Source organism: Glycine soja, chromosome 3 (assembly GCF_004193775.1).
Source record: "Glycine soja cultivar W05 chromosome 3, ASM419377v2, whole genome shotgun sequence".
In the NCBI taxonomy this organism is placed as follows: domain Eukaryota; kingdom Viridiplantae; phylum Streptophyta; class Magnoliopsida; order Fabales; family Fabaceae; genus Glycine; species Glycine soja.
This window is the reverse complement of record NC_041004.1, coordinates 35191558-35217402: the sequence shown is the minus strand read 5'-3', so window position 1 is coordinate 35217402 and position 25845 is coordinate 35191558. Positions and strand designations below refer to the sequence as shown.

At 32.0% G+C, this 25845-nt stretch overlaps 1 protein-coding gene across 1 annotated transcript; it reads left to right on the top strand.

Annotated features, from left to right (window-relative positions):
• The first annotated feature begins 10410 nt into the window (after nt 1-10410).
• On the top strand, nt 10411-19577 carry LOC114406584 (transcription elongation factor SPT6 homolog). The gene is made up of 17 exons (XM_028369335.1): nt 10411-10608; nt 10705-10800; nt 11192-11321; nt 11762-11834; nt 11958-12111; nt 12584-12719; nt 12800-13046; nt 13142-13351; nt 13436-13561; nt 13667-14053; nt 14128-14232; nt 14307-15086; nt 15583-15724; nt 15826-17000; nt 17609-17818; nt 17891-18395; nt 18783-19577. The coding sequence occupies exons 1-17, from the start codon at nt 10578-10580 to the stop codon at nt 19265-19267; spliced, it is 4992 nt and encodes a 1663-aa protein (XP_028225136.1). The 5' UTR covers nt 10411-10577; the 3' UTR covers nt 19268-19577.
• Nucleotides 19578-25845: the final 6268 nt, after the last annotated feature.

The following is a 25845-nucleotide window of genomic DNA, read 5'->3' as shown; positions in this document are numbered from 1 at the left end:
CTGGAATTAACGGTGGAAAATGAAAACTTTTCAAAGAAAATTATTTATAAGAGAACTTTTGTTTCTCACAATTTTCTAATCTTTAGTTACGTTTTAGTATTCTTTGAAATAGTTTTTAAAATTTAAAGTAATTTAAATAAAAAATAAAATTATGTGTATTATACGATAAATTTTCATAGTTTCATAAGAATGTCATTTTCTAATTTTCTCCTAATAGAAATATAAATATATAAAATATGGTTAAAAATAATAATATTCGAAAATATTTTTAAATGTAAATAACATAAAAATATTTTTTTCTTTATATTTACATGAATTATGAAGATTATGTGAAATAAATGTTCTTTAAGTGTTAGTTTACACATAATGTTTTCATTTTTTTCTCTTTTTTTATATACATATTTGATCTTAATCACAAAATATTACTTATAATTTTTTACTTTGATAATAACTATTTTTAAAATGTTGATATTATAAAAACTTTTAGGTGTTTGGATCCTCTACACAGGTGCCGCCCTATAGGCTATAGCCAAATATATACCGTTATAATCGATTGAAGAAAAGAAAAGGAAAAAAAAAAAAAATATATATATATATATATATATATATATATATAAAACTTATCACCGTCAAATATAAATCAAATGGCTAGTATTTTTATTGTAGAGACAGTATGGCAGTAGAGAATCCAAGTTCAATTTTTACACGCACATATATATGACGTGAACTTATTTGAATTTTGCTTAATTTTATGAACTAAAATACAGTGAAATATAAAGTCAGGATCAAGTTGATCATTTACTTGATTACTAAAACATATATATGAAATTATGCGTCATTTTCTCTTTCAAAGATAATTTAACACACTGCACATTAATGAAATTATATAAAAATAAATATTCGTTTGTTTTAATATATATTTATTTGCGTTTATTAGTTTTATTTTTTTATGCCATAAGTGGTACTTTGCAAAGGTGTTTAGTTATATCTCAAATAAATTGTTGGAACTAAAAACATGGAAGATTTTTAACTCATTTTTTTATAATTTTTTTTAACTCATTAAAAATCTCATAATTTTCATTATAACAAGATATTAAACTTTGACGAAGTGATGAATTTTGATGAATTATGCAGGAAATTATATACATCCAATACTTAGAAAGGTTTTTTTTTGTTTGGTAGGCAAAGTATTCAATATTTAGAAAGGTATATGCAAGTTTCTGGCTCTAAGGATCATAAATTCAGCCTCTCATACTTGAATTTCTTTAGCTAATTTTCTAAGAAAGTATAAAAAATAAAAGCAAAAAAAATGGATTAAGATCATAAATGATAAAATAATATCACAGTTTAGATGAATTGATAAGTTGAGATGAAAATTCACTATTTTGAATTAAAAATTTTAAATATAAGAGACAAGGGTGTTCCTAAGAACAAGAGAGAATTTTATCTCACAAATCTTCATTACAAAACTAATTACAATATCAACATTTGCCCTATTACATTATAGACTTAATAATTACCAACGCTTATTATTAAAGGCCCAAACATAAGCTAAAAAATTAAAAGTCAAACAAACTAATGAAAGCGGTTTAAGCTCAATACAAATGACAAGGCCTAACAAAAACACAAATACAAAATATGTCTAATTTATTCTCTTCCAATGAAGCTTCTTAGCTAGGTCTCCATCACATAGGTTCTCCTTATAGGACCAATGTTTCAACCTAAAGTTAATGTTGGTTTGAGCCTAACCCAACCCTACAAAATTGGTTTGTAAGATAAGGTTTATTTTTCACTTATATAAACTATTTTGTCATCATCACTAGTCGATATAAGATCTCCAACACACCCTCTTCATGTTGAGGACTAGATATCTTGAGCATGAAGTTTGTAAGATTGGACATCAGCGAGTGGCAGGATAGGCCTAACAGAAATCGCTAGGATAAGCTCTAATACCATTTCAGAATATGTGTTTAGTTCTAACTCAATTCTATAAAACCAACTTGTAAGATGAGATTTTCACCACACTTATATACTATGTTGCATCACTAGTTGACATGGGATCTCCAATACTTGAAAAAAGACATATACAAGTTTGTAGCTTAGGCTTTCCTTATAGTGCTAATGTTCGATCTAAAGTTCGCTATTGTTAGGGTCACCGCATCTGAGGTATTATCCACTTTGGTGTTTGTCTGAGCCTCATGATTTTGTCCTTAAAAGATGCACCAATAGGTTAAGAGAGAATGATGTTTATAAACTACCCTAAGCTTAGATTCCTAAACAATCTGAAACTATTTTGAAGTACCTTCACTTAAGTATTTTAAAATTGTTGTGGTGATTTTTTTTTTAAAAAAAACTTTATATCATAAATTTTTATGACACGCTAATAGTACAAATAGAAACTAATATAACAAGATCAAAAGGCTATAGGAAGATCATTTGTGAATTTGATGATATGATGGCTCTTGATATGGTGTTTATGGATAATCTTCATTTTCATCCCTATCAAGCAATTATTAATAAGATTAGGTAGGTCAAATTGTTGGTGTGGGAGGTTATCTTCAAGCATACCAACAAGAAAGGTAATAAAGTGGTTAACTAGTTGGCTAAGATGGGTGCATCTTCCAATCAACATTTGTTGTTCTAGATGTTGTGCCCTCTTGCACTTAGTTCGATCTACTTGTGCAATGCTATGGGTGTTATAGTTTTTAGATAGTTATATTGCTTTCATTTGTTCTTTTTGCATGTATCAAAAAATATAATAACAAAATTAACAAACATTTCTAACAAAATTGAGTTATGGTTAAACACCAACATTATGTTGATTCAAATAAAACTAAGTTTGAATTTCTTAAATAAAGTCTAAAATTCAAACTCTTAAACAGAAAAAATGTTATTAGAACAAGACATTCTACCCAAAATATAAACATAATTCTAATAACTTTGAATGTTGTTTCAAAATGCCAAATTATTCAGTGTGAAAAATCATAAGCATTTTGACTAGTGAATATGTCAATCAAAAACATTTGGGATGATAAGTTTTGGATGATCAATATTCTACACACTTGATTATCAGTAACTAACTAATATTTATAAATCTGAAATATCTAGACAAACAAGAATGGGGTACACAACACTCTTTGAGATAACACCCTTTGAACCAAAAATAAATTACCTAATTAGAGTTGAAACCCTACTTAGATATATGTATTTTTTAGAAGTCTATTACTTAATTTAAATCGTAATATTGTTTGGTTGCTACAAAAATATAGGAATGAGATATCTATGACTATTTTTACAAGAAAAAAAAATAAAGGGGATGAGATATTTCATGGGGAAAAAAGTAAAAAAGGAAATTAAACAACAAATTAGATATCAAGTTAAACATATGAAAGAAGTTGTTCCTTTCTTAATCCAAAAGCTCATGGCTTCTTTACATTTCAAGTGTAGGCATTGACTTCTCTCTTATTTTAGAGTTTCTTTTGAAAATTCTCTATAAAAAAAAGAAACTAAAAAACTAGACTTAATTACGGTGAGTGTTTCAAAACTTATATAACAAAAATCTAAAGTATCTATGGTTCTTGTCGGACTCAAACCTTTGTTTTCAACATGGTACGTTAAATGATTTTATCAATCTCCAAAAAAAAACTCTTGGAAATAAATCAATATAAAATGGTTTAAGGTGAATTGATGTCATATAAAACTATTAAATCTAACTTTGTTCATGTAAAGTCAATGCAAACACTATAGTAATAGATTATAAAGGTAAACGTTTGTTTAGTATTAAGAGTGTTTATGTTATTAAACTCAATTTTTGGTTATTTAAAGAAATTTCTTGTAATATAATTTATTATTTATTTACTAGTAATATGGAACTTGTACATGATAAATTTTCATGAAACATATAAAATAGCATGTTATGTAAAGTCATCAAATAGGTCAACCCTAGCCCATTTGGCCCTAGCCCATGTGGGTTAGGACAAAATGGATCTCATATATAAATGACGCATACGGCTTAGGGTCAGTCCACTATTATATGAATCATGTTAAATTGTACCAAATGAATGTGCAGCAATAAAAACAATGAATTCTTTTCCTGCGTTAGTATCAAATTGCTTTGCTACTAGAATAATAATGCATTGAATTCTAAGAACCTCTAATCAAAGTATGATACAAATCACAACTACAAATGAAACAAAGTGAAATATGAAAAAAAATTAATTGATCATTAAACAAAACGTGTATAATCTACTAATCTGGAATCTAGTTTCACTCCTAAAATAAAAACCTAATCGAAGTTTTGTCTAGTATTTGCATTCTTGGTTTCCAACTATTTCATTTGAAATATTAATTGCAACATCACAAGATGTGGAGGAAATCACATGGATTTCGATAAAGCTTAAGATGTTGAATTTCCCAAATATCCTTGAAGAAAGTAGTCAATTGCATAAGTTATGAGAAGATTCTCTTAATCATAGCTCATTACTCCATCCACTAGTATTTATGTAACAAAATAAATCCAATCATGCAACTAATTTGAAGAGGGAAAGATTATGAATAAATGCTAACAAGGATTGATATAATTTAAATAAATTTAAAATATGACAAATGACAAAGGAAGAAGAGGTCTTTATATTAAATGCAATTTAGGAATCACATTTTGACCATAAATATGAAAAATGACAAAGAAAGAAAAGGTCTTTATGATGAAAACAAAAGGAATTTCAGTCACTAAATAAGTGGCTTTCAAGTAAATAGCATTTTTGCATCATTTCCATATCCAATGCTAAATGCACTAAATTTGGTTCACATTGCAAAATAAATAAGACAAACGTTACCAAAATATTGTACATTAGTACATGCCGTGTACTTCATTCAAATTTAGCTTTTCTATTCCAAGACAAACACTTTCTTCATCTTATATAAATTGAGAAAAAATTAAGCAATAAATCTTAAGATAATAAACTAATAGTAAATATAGTAATAAATTATTACAATTAGGAAATTCTTCAAAACCGTGCAATCAATTCCTAATGCAAATTAACATCTTATTAGTCTCAGGAAGGGTGGAACTTCAGTATTTGGTAAGAACGCATCCACCAATATCAAAAGTTGATTTTGTTGCTACTATAGTTATTGGGATACTTAATATATCTCTTATTATGGTTGCAAGTGTGAGAAATATGTTTTTACTAGTCTTCCAATGACCTAGCGCATCTAAATCGTAATAGTCATCATAATTAAATGTTTTCTCTTCCAAATAAACATCCAATTCACTTTTTCCAAATTTAGATTTAGGCTCATTTTGAAACTTTTTAAATTCCTGCAAAAAATATTTTATTATGCTCCGTAACAAAACATGAATGAAAATATGAAACTAATGACTATGCAATTAAAAAAGTACCTTGAATAATTTTGACATCTTTTTTTTTTCTCCTTCACTTACCTAACATACTAGAATCACCATATGATTGAGATTGAGAAACACTTTGATCATTAAAATTAATTACATATTCTTCATAAAGTTTCTCAAACTTTTTATTCACATCTCCAATATTATTCTTAGAGGTTGACTTATCAAATTTTGTGTAACAAAAAAATAAAAACTTAAGTTTGAAACATGAGTCGAGAATAGTTCCAAAAGACAATACATCATTATATTCCTTCTAATACTTGCTAAGTTTGTTTTTCATCTTTGCACACACTTTCTTTATTACCTCATCCTCATTTAACAAGTTTTTTTTATCATGCGTTCAATCTTTCATACTTGCAAAAACTATCTGTTTCAGGTTGGGTAAGAAGAACCTAATATTAAGTTTGTGGTCTCAAAAAATGGTTCTAAGAAGTGTCACAATTTTTTTTCCCTCCTCTATTCTTCATTTGACGGGCAATTATGATCATTGTCATTTGTTACCCTAAGAATATCAAATGCTTTCTCATACTTAAGTGCACTTTCAAGCATTAAATATGTTGAATTCCATTTAGTTGGCATGTCCAATCTTAAACCAACACTACTTTCAATGCCTATTTCTTGCATACAATCTTTGAATTTAATCATTTGATCCTTTAACATACTTAACACTTTTTCTAATTCTATGAAGTGCATGACGAGACTCTTTTAAACCCTCTTGAACAATCAAATTGAGTATATGAACACCACATCAAATATGAAAAACTTACCACTACACAACAAACTGTTTTGTAAATTAAATGAACTTTAAGAATATCTTGCATACTTTTAATTGGCAGAAGTATTATCTAAAGTGATTGAAAATAATTTTTTTATTGATTTCCCAATTAGATATCAAGTTAAACATGATTTTAAAAGAGGTTGTTCCTTTCTCAATCCTAAAGCTCATGTTTTATTCGCATTTCAAATGTAGGTTTTGACTTCCCTCTTATTTTAGAGTCTTTTATGAAAACTCTATAAAAAGAAAAAGAAACTAAAAAAGTATACTTAATTAAGGTAAAAGTTTTAAAACTTATATAACCAAAATCTAAGGTATCTTTGGTTCTTGTCGAACTCAAACCTTTTTTTTCCAACATGGTATGTTAAATGATTTTATTAACCTCTAAAAAAACTCTTGGAAATGAATAAATATAAAAGTAGTTTAAGATGAATTGATGTCATACAAAATTATTAAATCTAACTTTGTTCTTGTAAAGTCAATGCAAACACTAATAGTAGATGACAAAGGTATAAATTTGTTTATTATTATGGGTGTTTATGTTATTAAACACATTGTTAGGTTATTTAAAGCAATTGCTTGTAATATACTTTATGATTTATTTACTAGTATTATGAGTTTTTACATGATAAATTTTTATGAAACATATAAAATGACATGTTATGTGTGAAATCAATGATAAAACTTGATAAATTATTTTTAGAAAATCAAAATATTATGTTTAAATAGATTATCGGTATCACTAATACAAAAGTAAGTATACACTTTGTAATACAACAATCACATGCATTTGAAGTATTATTCACTTGCTCATTTAACTACTTGAACTCATTAATAATCAAATAAAAACTAAAGTTTTGTAGGTATTTATTTTCCGATGCAAATAGTCATATTGTTTATAAGAAACTCATCTTCCATTAAATTATGCAATTTTGTTTTGATGATCTTCATTGTTGAAAAAATGATTTTTTTGGTAATTATAAAAACTAAAAGAGTTAAGATAACAATAATGAATTGATCAATTAAGTTAAATGTATTTTAACTTATTTGTTCTTGACAAATATTGACACAACTTAACCACATGGATAAGTTCTTCAAATCTAAACTAACCAGGAGCATAAACAATAAAATGTTAAAATTAAAATCTCAAAGTATTTTTTTTGTTCACTAAAATCAAAAGGATACAATTTGCTTACGAGAGTGTGTATAACATCAAGATTAAAACCTCTGCAAGTGTCCTTAGAAATAAAGTAGAGCTTAAAGTTAAAAGCTTTATTATTTGCTTAGTAAACTTGTGAAGAAATGAAAAAGTGAATAACTTGAAGCAAAATAAGATCTAGGTAAAAATGAGAAAGAACTTGGTTAAACTAGTTGAAAATCGAAAACTAAAAGTGAGTGTGATGGTAATGTGAGAGTAAAGAAGAGAAATTTAGTTTGAGGAAGTCAACAACAACTTAGTAGCGATTTGCAAGACTGATAATGTGAATGGAGTGAAACTTAGTGTGAAATAGGATCGAAGGAGAAGATGTTAACTTGTTAAGAAAAAGGATGAAGCGTTATGTTTTTGTTTTAACTTTTATACTATTTTATAATATTTTAATGAGGTGTCACTTTTTTTATTGAATGTACCCAACACTTAAATTTTAGGGCAATGTCCATACAATAGTTTCTCCTTTAGCTTAGCTTTTGACTCTAAATGAAATATTACAAAAGACTTCAATCATCAATCAAATTCACTCTCATCAATAATTTACTTATGTTGTTATATACTTATTATACCTTGCAAATTTAACTTTTGATTTTAGTTTTTGCAAATAGACAACATATTAATAACATGTTATTAAATGCTTCAAATAAGTTATTTTCATAACATCACATTTTGGATGGAAACTAGATATGTGCTTATAGGATTGAGCTAGAATCACATATAATTGATTGTATGCATTAATGATATTGTGCTTGATTTGGTGCATTTGATCATTCCATGCCTCCAAATAGTCTTAGCATTTCTCATCATCAAATCCTTTAACAATGTATCATCACCAAAATTATGCTTGAAATTACTAAATAAATGTCTTACATAAAATATGTGATCAACAACTTTCAAGATCTCATCAAATGTTAGAATCAACATTTATTAATAACACGAGTACAAAAAGTTCACTGTAAACGCTCAAACACTGATTGTCATAAATCAAACATAATATAAAATAATGTAATTTATCAATTCATCATTTGTTAGTCTAAAATAAAGACACAACTATTTATTCTTATATTCTCAATGTCTTCAAGTAAGATATTGAAAAATTACATACTAATTTTCTTTATTTTTGTCTTCACAACAACCCAAGCTAAAGGAAAATATTGATCATCATCATCTCACTTCACTACTATCAATAGTTATTCTTTATACTTTTTCTTAAGATGACATCCATCTACACCTTTGAATGGTCTACAGTAAGCCTTAGAAGCCTTTGTTGCATACACCTAACCATTACTCTTTTTCCATCATTATTTACAAACTTTAGGGTTAAATAAGTTTTAGGTCCATCAACTATTTAAAATTTTGTTTTTTAGTCTTTTTTTAAAATTTGTGTCTATTTTTAGTCCTTGTCGAATTTCAAATGACTAATTTTAGTCCCTTTAAAAAAATTGTCCATTTTTAGTCCCTAATGTATTTTTATTGCTCAAAATTAATTCTTAAGGGGCCTAAAATGGGGAAAGCAAAAATTCAACCTCACATAATTAATTTTGAGTAATACAAAAAAAACAAGGGACTAAATATGGACAACCATTTTAGGAAGGACTAAAAACCAAAATATGAAATAGTTGAGGGACCATTTAACTCCAAATTTTATCTATTTACCATTCAATACAGAGTGTTTAAGAATTTAAGGGACAAAAATTTCATTTCAAGTTTAAACCATGTCCTTACATTTGTATACTAACTCCTCAAATAAATTAGACACTTCAAAAAATACCATTTTTCAATGTCTTAATCATGGAAATTGTCTATTTTACAATCAACATAGTGCAATAATGACCCAAATTTCAACTTCCCCATGCCATGTAACACCATAATGAATGTTTCTTCTCTGAAATATGAATGCCATATTGTATAACTAGACAAATAAAAAAAATCACCTCAAATTAGAAACCTTAAATTACCAAGCAAAAAATTTAAAAATACAAATTCTGGAACCCAATTTAAAATAAATATTTAAGGATTTAATTAAAGATTGTTAAATAATTCATGGACCAACAAATTAATTTGACCTTGAAATTTTGATTCGAATCTTATTTAAAAAATGCTTTTTTTTAGTTTTTCATTACAAAAATGTTATGTAAGAAAACTTGATAATATAAGTTGAGTCATACTAAAACTTGAAAGCAAGTGTATGCTTAGTGTATTTTATTTTAAAGATTTTTTTTTAAAAAAATAAGTAACTAACTTTTAGATTTTTTTCTCTAAACATGTAGAAGATTTTCAAATTACCAATGACTTATTCGGTTAACAGTTACATAAATTAGGCTTACAAGTTAATAACAAATTGTAGTATATGCTTATTTTATTTACCTTTAAAGAAATAGTTATCTATTGTTTATAACTTTTGAAGAAAACTTAAAAATATTTGCTTAAACATACTTTTAATTCCTATAATTTACTAACACAAAATAGTTAGTATATATTGAAATTGGTGGCAACCAACAACTACAAAATATAAATATCAAAGGCTATTTATTTAAAATATAATTTTACATTTTTAAAGCTATTATAATAAAAAAATTATTTTGAATAAATTCAAAAATATGTTTAGCTTTTTCTCAGAATAAAAATATATTTTTTTATTCTAGAATAAAAATATGTTTACTTAGATTTTATAATTTTTAGAAATATAAAGTGATTAGAATAAAATTATAATTATGTTAAAAAATGATTTCTCACATGGATATATATATTACCTTTTTTGAAAATGAAAATAAAGTCAGATATGATATTGTTATTTTCCAAAAATATTTCTTCAACAATTAATCATTACATTTTGTAAAAAAAAAACACAATAAATTATTAGAATAATACTTGAAAATAATTTTTCAAAACTCGTGTAAGAGAAAAACATCATGTTCCCACATTGCATTTTTTAGAATAATTAAATTTTCAATCCACTTAACAAATTTACAAACACACTCCTAATTATAAACAAAATAAACAAATATAAATGCACAACATCACTTGGGCTATCCTTCCCCTCTACAAACTCTACTCTCCCTTCGCTTCTTCTGATTCGCATTCGACAGCACCTGCGTTTCGTTTCGTTTCGTTTCGTTTCGGTTCGGTTTCGCTTTCTCTGTCGTTCTTGCTAATTCGCTGTGTTTCGTAGCTCTTCAATCATGGCCAAAGGCGTAATCTCGGATGAAGAAGGTGAACCCTAGAAACTCCAAAATTTCCATTTGCATTTTCTTTTCCCCTTCGAAGTTTCTCTCATTTTCGGTTTCTGTGGCTCTTCAATGCGCGCAGACGACGTCGAACTCGACGAGGAAGAGAGGGAACCCGTCGACGGTGACGAATTGGAAGAGGGTCGCGAGGACAACGAAGACGAGGACGAAGAAGAGGGTATGAACTTTTGATTCGGTCGAAATATCTGAACTACGCGCTTCGTGAATGCTATTTTTTGTTTTATTTTTCAGTTTTTATTCGCATGCTAATTTCTTCAGTGGCGGTGGCGGTGTTGGGTTTGGTAGAACATTAGTGTTTCGACCTTGAAATTAGGGTTTTGATGTTCTGTTTGATGGGGGAGGGGTAAGGGATGTTGCCTTTGGTAAATGCAATGTGATTGTCAGTTTAGAGTTTATCATTTTGCTCTTTTTTTGTTTTGTTTTTTATTTTTTCATTTTGTTTTTGCTTATATGAATGTGATCTTTCGGATGGTGTCTGATTTTCTGGAGCTAATAATGTCTTATTTTTGTTGTTTCTGATACTCTTTTTCTTTCCCTCGTCACTTCAGAAGGGCAGGATGAATACGAAAATGATGGGTTTATAGTGGACGACATTGAGGACGAAGAGGAGCAGGATGAAGAAGAAGAGAGAGCAGAAAGTGATGAGGAGCGACCGAAGAAGAAAAAGAGGAAGAAAAAGTCAGTTTTTATCGCTTATGTATTTTTTTTTTTTTACATCTGCTTGTGGTTGAAGTTGATGAGCTTATATGTTTAGAGAAGAAAGCACAATGTTTGATAATATATATTTTTTATTATTTTAGATATATGTGTATATGATTATCACTCTTGCATCAAGTAGCTGATAGGTTTTTCCCTTAAAATTATTTACAAGTTTTTTGAATGACATAATTACATATAAATTTGTCTTCTATTTTTTTAAAAGTTCAACAATGCGCATGGACTGGCTTCTGCTGCCCTTGCTTTTTTATCCGGTACCCCTTCATTATGTGTCCCTTTGGAGGGAGATAGACATTGGATTGAAAAAAATTTGATTGCGTGCTTTTGTCTGTACTTGGTTGAAATTTTAAACATTAATGATATTGACATTCATATTTGACAAATTAATCTCACTGTTTTAGGGAGGAGTATGTCCTTGATGAAGATGATTATGAATTGCTGGAGGACAATAATATCAATATCCATCGTCGGAAGGTTTTGAATTTTTCGTATATATGTTTCAATTTCTCATTATTAATGTTGACTTTTAGTGGATAAATACCATGCTCCATGCTATACATACAAATTTATTGACAATAATTTTTTGTAATTCATAAGGAGAGCAAAAAGTTCAAGCGGCTGAAAAAAGGCAGGAGGGATATTGAGGAGGAGCCCTCTGGGCTGTCTGATGAGGAGGAGCTTGTTGGAAGTGGTAAAGCTGGGCGAACTGCTGAGGAGAAGCTTAAACGCAGTTTATTTGGTGATGATGAAGGTATACTCCATTTGTGGTGGTCTATTTTTTTTGTTTTTCATTGGCAGTACTTGGTTGCTGCGGGAAAATTACTTTTCACACTGAATGAATTACAGATATATCACTTTTGGATAAATGAATTCTGAGGTTGGAGATATTCACTGAAGAACAATTTTGTAAGAAAGAGTTTACTTGGAATAGTGTAAAATGATTTTTGAAAGTGAAATTACTAAAATAGCATTTATGTTATTTTGAATTTTTCCTTTGATGCTAATGAGGACAAAGTATTGCATTCTATGTAAAAGATATGAAAAATATTTCAGTCCTCATGGATTCTGGGTTGTCAATGTAGGTTTTTGGCATTTTAGTCCGGCTAATGAACTCTAACTGTCTCATGTGGAATGCCATTTTGTATGCCAAAAGTAAAGTAATTTATGCTCATACATGCAACAATATCCAAGCACTTGCTTACCATACCTTCCATGTATTACAGGAGCTCCACTTGAAGACATTGCTGAAGAGGAGGAGCAAGGAGAAGAGGAAGAGGATGCTGACATTGGAGAAGATGATGAAATGGCTGACTTCATTGTGGATGAAGAAGAAGTTGATGAGAATGGGGCTCCTATGAGGTATTTTAATTTATTTTTTTTTAATTTTTATTGTTAAAGTTTAATTTCATCTAAGGATCTGTTACTTCAATTCTATATAGGCAGAGGAAGCTGAAGAAAAAGAAAACTAGGCAGGCTCCTGGAGTCTCTTCTTCAGCTCTACAAGAAGCTCAAGAATTATTTGGTGATCCAGATGAGTTGATTCTGAATCGCCAGAAAAATCTAGAAATGAGTGAATTTAGAGAGACTAGACTTGAAGATGAATTTGAGCCTATTGTTCTTTCTGAGAAATATATGACAGAGAAGGATGACTGGATTAGGGAGCTTGATATTCCTGAGAGAATGCAGGTCTTCTGAGATCTCTGTGGACATAGATCAAAATTTACTGATTTTTGAAGTGCTCTCTTGTATAATGAACTGTTTTTATTTTTATTATTTTGTAGGTATCTGATGAAAGTACTGGTACTCCTCCGGTGGATGCAAGTAGTATAGATGAAGAGAGTCAATGGATTTGTAAGCAACTTAAAAATGGAACAATTCCTTGGATTCCCAAGAAGATTTCAAACTCCCAGAATAATGAAGAGGATGACCTACCAGTTGACAAGGATGATATTATCAGATTTTTGGAACTGCATCATGTGCAAAAGTTAGATGTCAGTATTATTTTATCCATGAGTTTTTGAATCTATTGTTAGTTTTTTCTTCATTTTCCTAATGTGAAAAATTTTGTCTTCTAGATTCCTTTTATTGCTATGTATCGGAAGGAGGACTGCTTAAGCCTATTAAAAGACCTAGAGCACCCTGAAGCTGGTGATGATAATTGGGATAAGAATGACAAGACACCTACTCTGAAATGGCACAAGGTCTGTGAACATTGATTTTGGTATCATTTGCTACTATTATGCTTATTATTGATTATTGATGATGTAGTTAAAATTCTGCAAATGGATTCATTGTGCATTGTTTAGGTACTTTGGGCTCTTCAGGACTTGGACAAGAAGTGGTTGCTTCTTCAGAAGCGGAAGAGTGCCCTCCAGTCATACTATAATAAACGGTTTGAAGAAGAGTCCCGTCGTGTGTATGATGAAACAAGACTAAACTTGAATCGTCAATTGTTTGAATCAGTTATGAGATCGCTGAAGGAAGCAGGATCTGAGAGGGAGGTTGATGATGTTGACTCCAAGTTCAACTTGCATTTCCCACCAGGCGAAGCTGGTGTTGATGAAGGACAATACAAGAGGCCAAAAAGGAAGTCAATGTATAGCACTTTCAGTAAGGCTGGTCTTTGGGAGGTTGCAAGCAGGTTTGGGTGTAGTCCTGAGCAACTTGGATTATGCCTAACTGAAGTTAACCTGGTAAGCTTGCTTAGATTTGGAACTGTTGTTTGTTTTGACCCTATACTAAAGGTTTTGTTTTCCATGCCCTGTAGCAAGAGTTGGAAGATCCAAAGGAAACACCAGAAGAGATGGCTTCTAACTTTACATGTGCTATGTATGATACCCCTGAAGAAGTACTTAAATGTGCCAGGCACATGGTATGTATTTGTAACTTTGTTCTTAATCATTGTAAGGCTGCCATTGTTTGATCTTGTTTGTTATTTTGTTCCAGGCTGCTGTTGAGATAAGTTGTGAGCCTAGCATTAGGAAACATGTTCGCAGCCACTTTCTTGACCATGCAGTTGTGTCAACTTGTCCTACTGCTGATGGAAATACAACAATAGATTCTTTCCATCAGTTTGCTGGGGTGAAGTGGCTGCGGGAGAAGCCTTTGTCTAAGTTTGAAGATGTGCAATGGCTCCTTATACACAAGGCAGAAGAGGAGAAACTCATTCAAGTTACTATTAAACTGCCTGAGCAGTATCTTAATAAGTTAATAGACCAATTCAATGAATATTATATTAGTGACAGTGTTAGCAGATCTGCTCAGCTGTGGAATGATCAGAGGAAGTTGATACTGCATGATGCCATTTTTCGATTCCTTTTACCTTCAATGGAAAAAGAGGCAAGAGGTGTCCTGGCAAGTAAAGCCAAGAATTGGTTACTTATGGAATATGGGAAGGCCTTATGGACTAAGGTTGCCGTGGGACCTTACCAACAGAAGGAAAATGATCTTGGCTCAGATGATGAGGCTGCTCCTCGGGTTATGGCATGCTGTTGGGGCCCTGGAAAGCCGCTAACAACTTTTGTCATGTTAGATTCATCGGGTGAAGTGCTTGATGTTCTTTACACTGGGTCACTTACTTTTAGGTCCCAGAATGTTAATGACCAACAACGGAAGAAGAATGACCAGGAACGGGTGTTAAAGTTTATGACCGATCACCAACCGCATGTTGTTGTTTTAGGAGCAGTTAACTTGTCTTGCACCCGTTTGAAGGAAGATATATACGAGGTTTGTATATTGGTTTCTATGTCTATGCCTGTATGTTGTGAAATGGACTGGAGGATTCATCACTTTTATGATGTAGTACCTTTCCCTGCAATTTAAGGAATTCTTATTCCCATTTAATTCCAGTTACCTAACCATACATGGAAGTGGGAAGGATCAATTCTCGATTGTATTCCTATTTTGATTCCCATTCTGCTCCCTCATACCAAATGTGCACTTAGTAGATTCAATTGTTTCTAATATACTCGTATTTTCCTAAATACACTATTCGAGTTGGTCATCTTTACCTCCTACTGGGTAAGTTGATGATGTATGATAATTACAATTAAGCTGTAATAAATTGCCTGAGTAATGGTATCACTAGTTCATAGTTTTCTAATTTATTTGCATATGAATCCTATAAGTAGTTTGATTAATGTATTTTTCTCCACTAGTGGGAAAAAGCTTTTGTTGTTGTCATATGGTGGGTCTTATCTGTGATTTGGTCTACTTTTATCAGGTCATTTTTAAGATGGTGGAGGAAAATCCTAGAGATGTTGGGCACGAAATGGATGGGCTCAGCATTGTCTATGGAGATGAATCTCTTCCTCGTCTTTATGAAAATTCTCGAATTTCCTCTGAACAACTTCCTTCACAACAAGGTAATATTGTTTTGCTGCTCCTTCTCTTTAAGGAATCCCATAATTCATCCTTTTTTTTTTGCATTGATAGGTATAAGATTCCACTTTTCTTACTTTAATAGGTATAGTGAGGCGAGCAGTTGCTCTTGGACGTTATCTCCAGAACCCATTGGCAATGGTTGCAACATTATGTGGACCTAGAAAGGAAATATTGTCATGGAAACTGAGCCCTTTGGAGAGTTTTCTCAACCCAGATGATAAATTTGCAATGGTTGAGCAGATTATGGTAGATGTGACCAATCAGGTTGGCTTAGACATTAATTTAGCAATAAGTCATGAATGGTTATTTGCTCCATTACAATTTATTTCTGGGCTTGGTCCACGGAAGGCTGCATCCTTACAGAGATCCCTTGTAAGAGCTGGTGCAATTTTTACTCGGAAGGACTTTCTGACTGAACATAAACTTGGTAAAAAGGTGTTTGTCAATGCGGTTGGTTTCTTGCGTGTCCGGCGAAGTGGTTTAGCTGCTAGCAGCAGCCAATTTATCGATTTGCTGGATGATACAAGAATTCATCCTGAATCTTATATTCTTGCACAAGAGTTGGCCAAAGATGTGTATGAAGAAGATGGCACAGGTGATGCAAATGATGATGATGATGCACTGGAGATGGCCATAGAGCATGTGAGAGACCGACCTAGTTATTTGAAAAACCTTGATGTTGAGGAATATGCTTCTGGGAAAAAACGTCAGAACAAAATACAAACTTTCTATGACATAAAAAGAGAATTGATTCAAGGTTTTCAGGATTGGCGTAAGCAATATGAAGAACCAAGTCAAGATGAGGAATTCTATATGATTTCAGGTGAGACTGAAGAGACCCTTGCTGAAGGCAAAATCGTTCAAGTCACAGTTCGGAGAGTGCAAGCCCAGAAAGCAATATGTGGGCTTGAATCTGGAATGACCGGAATCCTCTTGAAAGAAGACTATACAGATGACTGGAGAGATGTAATTGAATTGTCTGATAGGCTACATGAAGGTGACATGCTCACTTGTAAAATTAAGTCAATTCAAAAGAATAGGTATCAAGTCTTCCTTGTATGTAAGGATAGTGAAATGAGAAGTAATCGGTTACAGAATAACCGTGATATTGACCCTTATTACCATGAGGACCGGAGCTGTTTTCAGAGTGATCAAGACAAAGCTCGGAAAGAAAAGGAGCTTGCAAAGAAGCATTTCAAGCCAAGGATGATTGTTCATCCACGCTTTCAGAACATAACTGCCGATGAAGCAATGGAGGTTTGTAGCTGAGTATTTTTATGTTAAATTTTGTATTTTATTGGCCTTTTATTAGAATCATAATTGGATTTTCCAAAGTTGTGAAATTGTCTTGGTTTTCTGTGTATGCACATCTCAACATGTCTTTGAAGTTGGAAGTTAGAACTAAATTATTGATGAGAATTTTTTTCTGATGATTGACTCCTAAACTTAAATTGTTTGAGTTGGTGTTGGTTGTATGTACCGGTAAAGTTGGTTTGGATGTGATCACTTCCAAACGATTTATGTAATTGAAGTAGATTCATAGTAATATTTCCTTATTTCATTCTATTGCTCATTGGTTGCTTCTTGTTTTGAAGAATAAGCCCATGATATTCACTGAAATAATGAATAATTTTGCTTGCTTGAATTCTGGTGCTTAGAGATTAGAGATCATAGATTCTAAGTTCTTAAAATTTGTGTGGGTTTTCAGTGTGATGAACTTGTATTTGGTAGGATTTGATATATAAAGCACCATCTTATGAGCAAGTAATCATTAAATGAAAAAAAATCTTAATTTGATTTTTCCTGTAGCAAAGATTTAATGATTGATATGGTGCTAGCTTAGCTTTGCCTCTATCTTTATGCAGTTCTTGTCTGACAAAGATCCTGGAGAAAGTATTATCCGTCCTAGTTCACGAGGACCTTCATATCTTACTTTAACTCTTAAAATTAATGATGGAGTATATGCCCATAAGGATATAGTTGAAGGTGGGAAGGAACACAAGGACATAACAAGCTTACTCCGAATCGGGAAGACACTAAAAATTGGAGAGGACACTTTTGAGGACTTAGATGAGGTAAGTTGTCCCCAATTTTCTGGATGCTTTGCTTGTGACTATATGACTTATTTCCTACTGATTATTGCTTAGGTTATGGACCGCTATGTTGATCCCTTGGTGGCTCACTTAAAGTCAATGTTAAACTATCGCAAATTCCGAAAGGGTACAAAAGCAGAAGTTGATGAACTTTTGAGGATGGAGAAAGCTGAGTATCCTATGCGCATAGTCTATAGTTTTGGCATCTCCCATGAACATCCTGGCACATTTATATTAACTTATATAAGAAGTACAAATCCACACCATGAGTACATTGGGCTTTACCCAAAAGGATTCAGGTTTAGGAAAAAGATGTTTGAGGACATTGATAGGCTTGTAGCATATTTTCAGAGACATATTGATGATCCCCAGCATGATTCAGCCCCTTCCATTAGATCTGTTGCTGCTATGGTACCAATGCGAAGCCCTGCAGCTGGTGGCTCATCAGGGGCATCTGTGGGTAGTGGCTGGGGTGGTGGCTCAAACAGTGAGGGTGGTGGCTGGAGAGGTCACTCTTATGATAGGGGGGATCGATCATCTACACCTGGTTCCAGGACAGGTATATTGATTTGGTTCTGAATTCAGCTATATTTAGTTTTCATGTATTCTTGGAACTAGTTGGGTGTTGAACTGACTATTTATTTATGTCTGGTTATCTAATCAGTATGCTCTTGCAGCTTTGCTGGGTTAAATGAATTTATTATTTAGTTATTTTTCCTTGAATGTCATCTGGTAGCTACCTGCTGCTTGTTAAGTATGCACACTTTCATGCTCATGTATCTGTAGTGATCACAAGTCTTCTGCATTTAAAATGCTGACTGGTTTCCTGTTCTCCTTGTCTCTGTTTCATATGTTATCCAATTAGTTTTCACCTGTCATTTTTCCAGTAAGATCTAACAATTCTTTTTTATCTAAAATTTATGTCTGTGTTTCTTTTGTTCTACAGGACGGGGTGAATACAGAAACAATGGGAATCAGGACGAACATCCTAGTGGAGTGCCTCGTCCATATGGTGGTGGAAGAGGGCGTGGACGTGGTCGTGGTCGAGGTTCTTATAACAATAGAGGAGACAACTCCAATAATGAAAGGCAGGACTCTGGTTATGGGGGCAGATGGGGTTCTAATAATACAAAGGACTCGGATGATGGTTTAAGCAATTTTCCAGGGGCCAAGGTTCAGAATTCTCCTGGAAGGGAAGCTTTTCCTGGTGGTTGGGGTGGTGGTGGTGGAAGCGGTGGAGGCAGTAGTGGTTGGGGAGGGGGAGGAGGTGGAGCTAGTAACAGTGACAATGGTGGCTGGGGGGGACAAGCGAGTGGTGGTGCTGGTCCAAGTGATGGTGAACAAGGAAGCTCTGGCTGGGGATCTGCCCCCAAGAAAGCAGCATCAGGGAACGGATGGGGATCTGGAAATTCTGGCGGCCGTGGTTGGTGAACTCACCTCACCTGTGAGAACTTAGTTTAGCTTTACCCACAGGCGGTAGGTTGGTCATTATGTAATCCTCTTTTTCCCACTGAAATGAATGGATGATGATATTTGGGTAGTTTATTTTTGCAATGTAATGAATTCTGACTGTTTCTTTGAACTTGGATCCCTGCATGGTGGGTGGTTGGGGGTTTGTCATGTAAAGCCACCACATTTGTTCATAACTACATCAGCTGTGACGTCCGGAGGATTATTGCTTTGAATTTCAGGGGAGCAATTTCCATTCCTGAAACCTGAGCACGTTTGCATGCAGTTTTAACGGGATGCAGTTCACGTTGAGAACGGTGTTCTTGCACCTCTCATATTGGAATATACCAAATAGTGTCCGCATTATAAATGAATTCAACTTAAGAGTCAAATGAAAACGAAAACTTGTTAATTCTCATGTCTATTTGTACAAAACATATTCCAATTTCCAATTGATATTTTGTACCAAGGTCAAGGTACAAGAGCAGAGTAGTTGTAAATCAATGGAAAGTATTTCATTTTTACTTCTAAAAATTAAAAATAGAAAGATAATTTCTAGAAAACTGATCTATCAAGACAATATATGTTTTAATATTAGAAAAAAAGAGAATTATTTTTAAAGGCAATATCCAAACAACCAAACATGCTTTTCTTTTAAATCTCAAACATCTCTAAAAATTTAATCTCGACCGTCTACCGGTCATGTTTGAAGACCTTAAATTATTTAAAGTAGTGTTGATAATGCACTTTTCATCATATTTTTCTTTTTTTTAGTGTTAAAACTTAATATTTGTTTTAGAGAAATGTTAAAACTTATTTGAAACTAAAGTAGAAGTTGTAAATCCTAAAAGATATAAAATAAAATATAAAGCACTATAGTTTTATATAAGGGTATTCATAGGTAGGGGTAAGGATTACTTTTCGAATTGATTTAAATCGATCCAAATCAAAATCAAATAGAATCAATTAAAATCGTTCATATACGGGTTGGATCATGAATTTCATTGACCCGTTGATTTGACCTATGAACATGTAACTAATATAAATTTTATTATATATATATATATATATATATATGAATTTAGAATAAAAATGAGGCAAAAGTACCAGTTTGGTGTCATTTTAAAAAATATTTACCAAAAGGGGACTGTTTTAAAACTATTTACCGGGGGGGGGGTCTATTTTTATTTGTATTGCACCAAAGGCAGGGGCGCAACTCAACCGGGAGCTGACACGTGGCATGAATTTGTTATGCCAAAAACTTTACGCAATGAGTTGCTACTCATGCAGTGGCGCAACCACTTTTAGTCAGCATAGGTGCAGGGTAGGGGCGTAGGTGCTGCACAGGAAGCTAGTACGCATGTGAGGTGTGTTGCGCCAAACCTCATGTAGCAATACTCATTCCCCATTTATAAAGTGAAAATGCATGCCATTTGCTCACTTCTTCACTTCCGGCAGACAGACACTCTTCAGCAACTTCCTTCTTCCTTCTTCCTGGTAACTAATTTTTACTCCCTTTCATTTCAAACTTGTTCTCTCTCTCTTGTAGTTTGATATGTCTTTCATAATAATTTTAGTTCGTATTTTTTATTATTACTAATGACAATTACATATATTAAAATCGGTGATATTATTTTCAATTTGTTTTTTTATTGTTAGATATAATACTAACGTTATAAAATTAAAAGTTAAATATAATTTTACCTTGTGACATGCATGATTCCCCATAACATGTTTTTAGTTTTTTTTTTTAATTTTATTTCACTTCTAGAGATGCTAGGAAAAATTACATTTGTGTCTTTATAGTTTATAAAATAAAATACAATAAAAGAGAAAGATAAATAGAAAATGAGAAGAAAAAAAAAGTGATAAAAAGAGAGTAGTTGATAGTGTTTAATATGGTATGTGAATCACGTGAAATTTGTAGATTTCATGAACAAGTCACTGAGGTAAGAAAAGAGTTCTAGTCTCGGGATTTGATGAAAAAAATTTTGTATTATTTCAACCTTAGCTTGTAAAGTAACAAACCTGAAGAAATAACATTTGTATGTAGGTAAGAGTTTTATGTCAATAAATTATTCGTTTCAAGATTTATACAACATCAAATGGTCCAAATAGTTAATTAGTTGCTATTTATTTTTAAAATTATTTGGTGCAGTTCGTGAAAATCATTCTTTGTACCAAATACTACTTCTGTAATCAAGATTAACTCCCCTTACCTCTCCCACCCTCAATAATACATGTGGCCATAGTATTAGTCATAATAGAAGTGAGCTATGACTTGCAAACTTTACATACGTACAATATTAAGAGTTAAAATCCTAAGCTGTTAATTATCTTTTTTCCCAAAACTATTCAGAGTTTGAATCCTAATATGTTAATTATCTTAGAAAATCATTTACTATTTTTATATATTTATGTTAATTCTTTTATATCATGTTATGATATATATAATATAATTTTAGCACCTTAATTTATATCATGTTATGATTCTAAAATATATGTTTTTGAAAACTAAAACTATGTTAATAGTGGCTAGTGGTTTCTATTTTTAATATTTTTTAGATTTATATACTTCATTATATTATCTATTTTGTAATTTTTAATTTATTTTTAATCATAATTGTTTTTGAAAATAAGACAGCCTTTTATAAGTACGACTTAAACAACGTATAAGCAGTTATCAATATATATCTAAATGTAAATAATTTATTGAATTTAAAACTCTTACAACATAAACTCCTATATAAAAAATATTCATAAAAACTTAATGAAGCTATTTTTTAAAATGCATTATATTGTATTTAAGCCAATCATAAATAGACATAGATTATTTAAGTTCTATTAAAAAATTAGACTTAAATAAACTCATGGTACCTATAAAATAGGGAGATATTGATTTTGATATGTCTAAACTTCTTGTTTATTTTTTTTTATTATGATACTCGACAATTTTTTTTTTAAATAGTTATCTGTCATTTGAGAATTTTCATTAACGTAGGTAAATTTAATTATTTTTGTAATATGCAGTGTATTTGATATGGCAAGTTCATCATCCTCCTTATCCAGTTTTGATGTGATATATGGACCACGTGAAAATGATGTGTTGTGGATGCAGACCATGACGTTACCAACTACCCTGATTAGATTGTAGAGGACAATTGCGTCGGTTGTGTCCTTGTACACCACATCTACCAGATTTTTGACGAGTTTGAGAAGGTTCCCTCCAATCCATCTCATTCCTTAACCGTGTTGATCTTGGCCTTCCCTTCATACGATTAAAACTTGAATCAGGCACAAGTGTCCACGACACATCAGATGGAGGAATCACTTCCTCGTACCCCAGGGGCCACCACGGTGGAGAGTAAACACGTAAGATGTGATCATTTGTGTATACAACATCTATGTATTGATAAAAGTTGATGCTGACAACACCACACGCAGCGATAATATGGGAACATGGATAATGGTAAGTACTAAATTGACCGCATTGGCAGTAACGGTCGTTTAAGTTAACTGACCACTTTTGTCCACCTCGTTGAGACATAGGATCGTAAGCCTCCTCAACTTCAAACATTGTTCTCTGAATATCATAAATGCGGACAATGTGAGAACAAACCTTTTCTTGATTTTTCTGAATCTCTTTCATAACCTTCGAGTAATAAATCTGACCGCTTTGTAATTCTCTTTGAGCTTTACGATCGCGGTCTACAAAATATTGTCGACATCTACTGTATGTTGACTTCACAAGGGCTGTTATTGGTATGTTGCGGCAACCTCTAAAAACTTTATTTACACATTCAGATAGATTAGTTGTCATATGACCGTGCCTACGCCCTCCTCTGTCATATGCCATGGTCCATTTTTCTTTTGAAATCTTACCTATCCATGTTTTTATGGCAGGACTCAAATCACAAAATTTGTCAAAATTCCTATCGAATATATGTTTGCAAGGAGTGTATCCTGCACATTAGTCATTACCAATTTCAGTAAAATTATCATAAAAATAAGATATATTATAAGTCAAATCTTACCTAATTTTTTCAACATTTGTTTTTGTTTCTCATTCTTGAACTTGTGGTTGAAATTGCTTGCGATATGTCGCACACAGTAAACATGATAAGCATGGGGAGGTTGCCACCCAAGTGCTTCATTAGCAACGACTGACTTTATACTTGCATGACGATCAGAAATGAGACATATACCATCTTTATCTGTGACATGTTCATGCAAGTGTGCCAAAAACCATGATCATGCTGTTAATGTTTCTCCCTCAACCACAGCAAATGCGAGCGGAAAAACATGGCCATTTCCATCTTGTGTTGTTGCCATTAACAATGTCCCACGATATTTTCCATACAAGAATGTACCGTCGACTTGTATGATTGGCTTGCAATACTTGAAAGCCTCTTTACATTGACCGAAAGTCCAAAATACTCGATAGAACTGATGGTATTCACGACTCACCGTATTGCCAACTACAAAATCATCGTCACATATTTGATAATATGATCCTGGACAATGATTTTGCATGTGCTTCATCCATGACGAAAGTTGGCCATAAGATTCATCCCAATCACCATACTCAATCATAATGGCCTTTTGTTTAGCCTTCCAGGCCTTTCTATATGAAATTTTATAGTTAAACATACCATTGATTCTCTCTTGAATCAAAGAAATTTTCAATGACAGATCTTCTTTAATCATCCTTATGAAAATAATTATAACAATAATTAATTATCAACATAAACCAAATCAATGATAAATAAACATAAATAATTAAAATAGTTAAAATCATACCTACTACACACGTAGAAATCAAATCAGAATCAAGTTTGTCATGGTTTTGTGTTATACTTGTATTTAAACACGTGTGCGGTCCCCCCCACTGTGTAACTTTCCATGTATCAGTTTTTTTAGATACAATTGCCCTCATATAAAAAGGGCATGGGATGTCATCATTTCGATTTGCGCAGCAAACAACATATTTTTGTGATTTTGATTCAACAACTTTAAAAGTTTGGTGCACCTTCATAACATACTGTTGGAGTGCATTTTTTACTGCATTTTTGCTTTCAAATTCCATGCCAACAAATAATTCTTGGCCAATATTGAAGGTTGATCCCATATCGAAACCACAAATGTCTTCTTCATCCGTATGACTCCAATTAATGTTACTATAATAAGAAGCAGATTCCCAAAATGCAGTTCCACTTCCACCTACAAATAAATCTTAATATACAGTTTTTTTCTCAAAAGTATTTATGAATTAAATATAAGATTACAATATTATTTAATTAAATATACCTTCTTCATCTGTGTCAGATATATCATCGATATCTTCCTCCTCATCCAACGAGTCCTCAACATATGAATTAGATATCATGTAATCATCATCGTCAAAATCATCATCTAAATTTATTGCAAATCTTTGAACTTTTGATTCATTGCCAGCTATATTATTCCCACACGATAATAGTGAATTTGCCACATTCAACGCAGAAGCACCGGCAACATCTACTTCAACACACAATTCAATGACACCCATTTCTTGTTGTTGTTGAAAACTTTCAATCATTGTTTCAACATCTTCATCGTCACAAATTTGCAATGCAATATATTTACCTGCAACTAAAAATCGACAAATCATAGTAGATATACTTTCATTTTTATCTAATTTTACCTTATCACGAATTCTTTTTTTTAACCCATCAAAAGTTACACTACGTTTAATTTGAATAGCCTTCTTAGGGCCTTCAAATCTGATGTCATCGTCACTTTGAAATATTCTTCCATTCAAATAAACCATAATAATAATCGAAGAACTCATTTTTATAATAAAACCTACAAAATAAATCAATAATGTCATCAATAATTTTCATTAACTATAATAACATAAAAAATAATACAAATTAATAAAAAATTAATAAATATATTACCGATTTTCACCCTATAGAAGAAAGATCAACAAAGTTGTAATATAGAGAGAAAGAAACTGGGAAAGATGTGGAATTGTACCAAAGAAAGAAAATTGGAGAGATGCACAAATGTAGCAGAAAGTGTGTCTCGTTTATATAGGCATGTATTGCACCGGTAATAATGGCGCAATACGTTGTACTTAGCTAATTTCAGCAAAGGGTTGCTCCAACTGATATGCCACAACACCTTTTCAGCTGGTCACGCGCTGCCCAAAGCAATCAACCCTGTCTAAAAGTGGTTGCGCCATTGCATGTGTAGCAACTCATTGCGCAAAGTTTTTGGCACAACAAATTCATGCCACGTGTCAACTCCCGGTTGAGTTGCACCCCTGCCTTTGGCGCAATACAAATAAAAACAGATCCCCCCGGTAAATAGTTTCAAAACAGCCCCCTTTTGGTAAATAGTTTTTAAAAAGACACCAAACTGGTGCTTTTGCCATAAAAATGAAGAAAAAATAGAATGATGTGCAAAAAAATGAGTTAGATAGGTATTTGGAAGATGATGTTGAAGATGATCACTCTGAGTTTGACATTTTGAATTGGTGGAAATTGAAAATATCAAAATATTATATTCTTTCTTAT

What these genes read in the sequence shown, in the direction of transcription:
- LOC114406584 (XM_028369335.1), top strand. Translation starts at nt 10,578, where the DNA reads ATGGCCAAAGGCGTAATCTCGGATGAAGAAG. An exon ending in ATCATGTGCAAAAGTTAGAT is followed by an intron (nt 13,352 to 13,435) that starts GTCAGTATTATT and finishes TTTGTCTTCTAG; the next exon opens with ATTCCTTTTATTGCTATGTA. An exon ending in TACACCTGGTTCCAGGACAG is followed by an intron (nt 18,396 to 18,782) that starts GTATATTGATTT and finishes TTTGTTCTACAG; the next exon opens with GACGGGGTGAATACAGAAAC.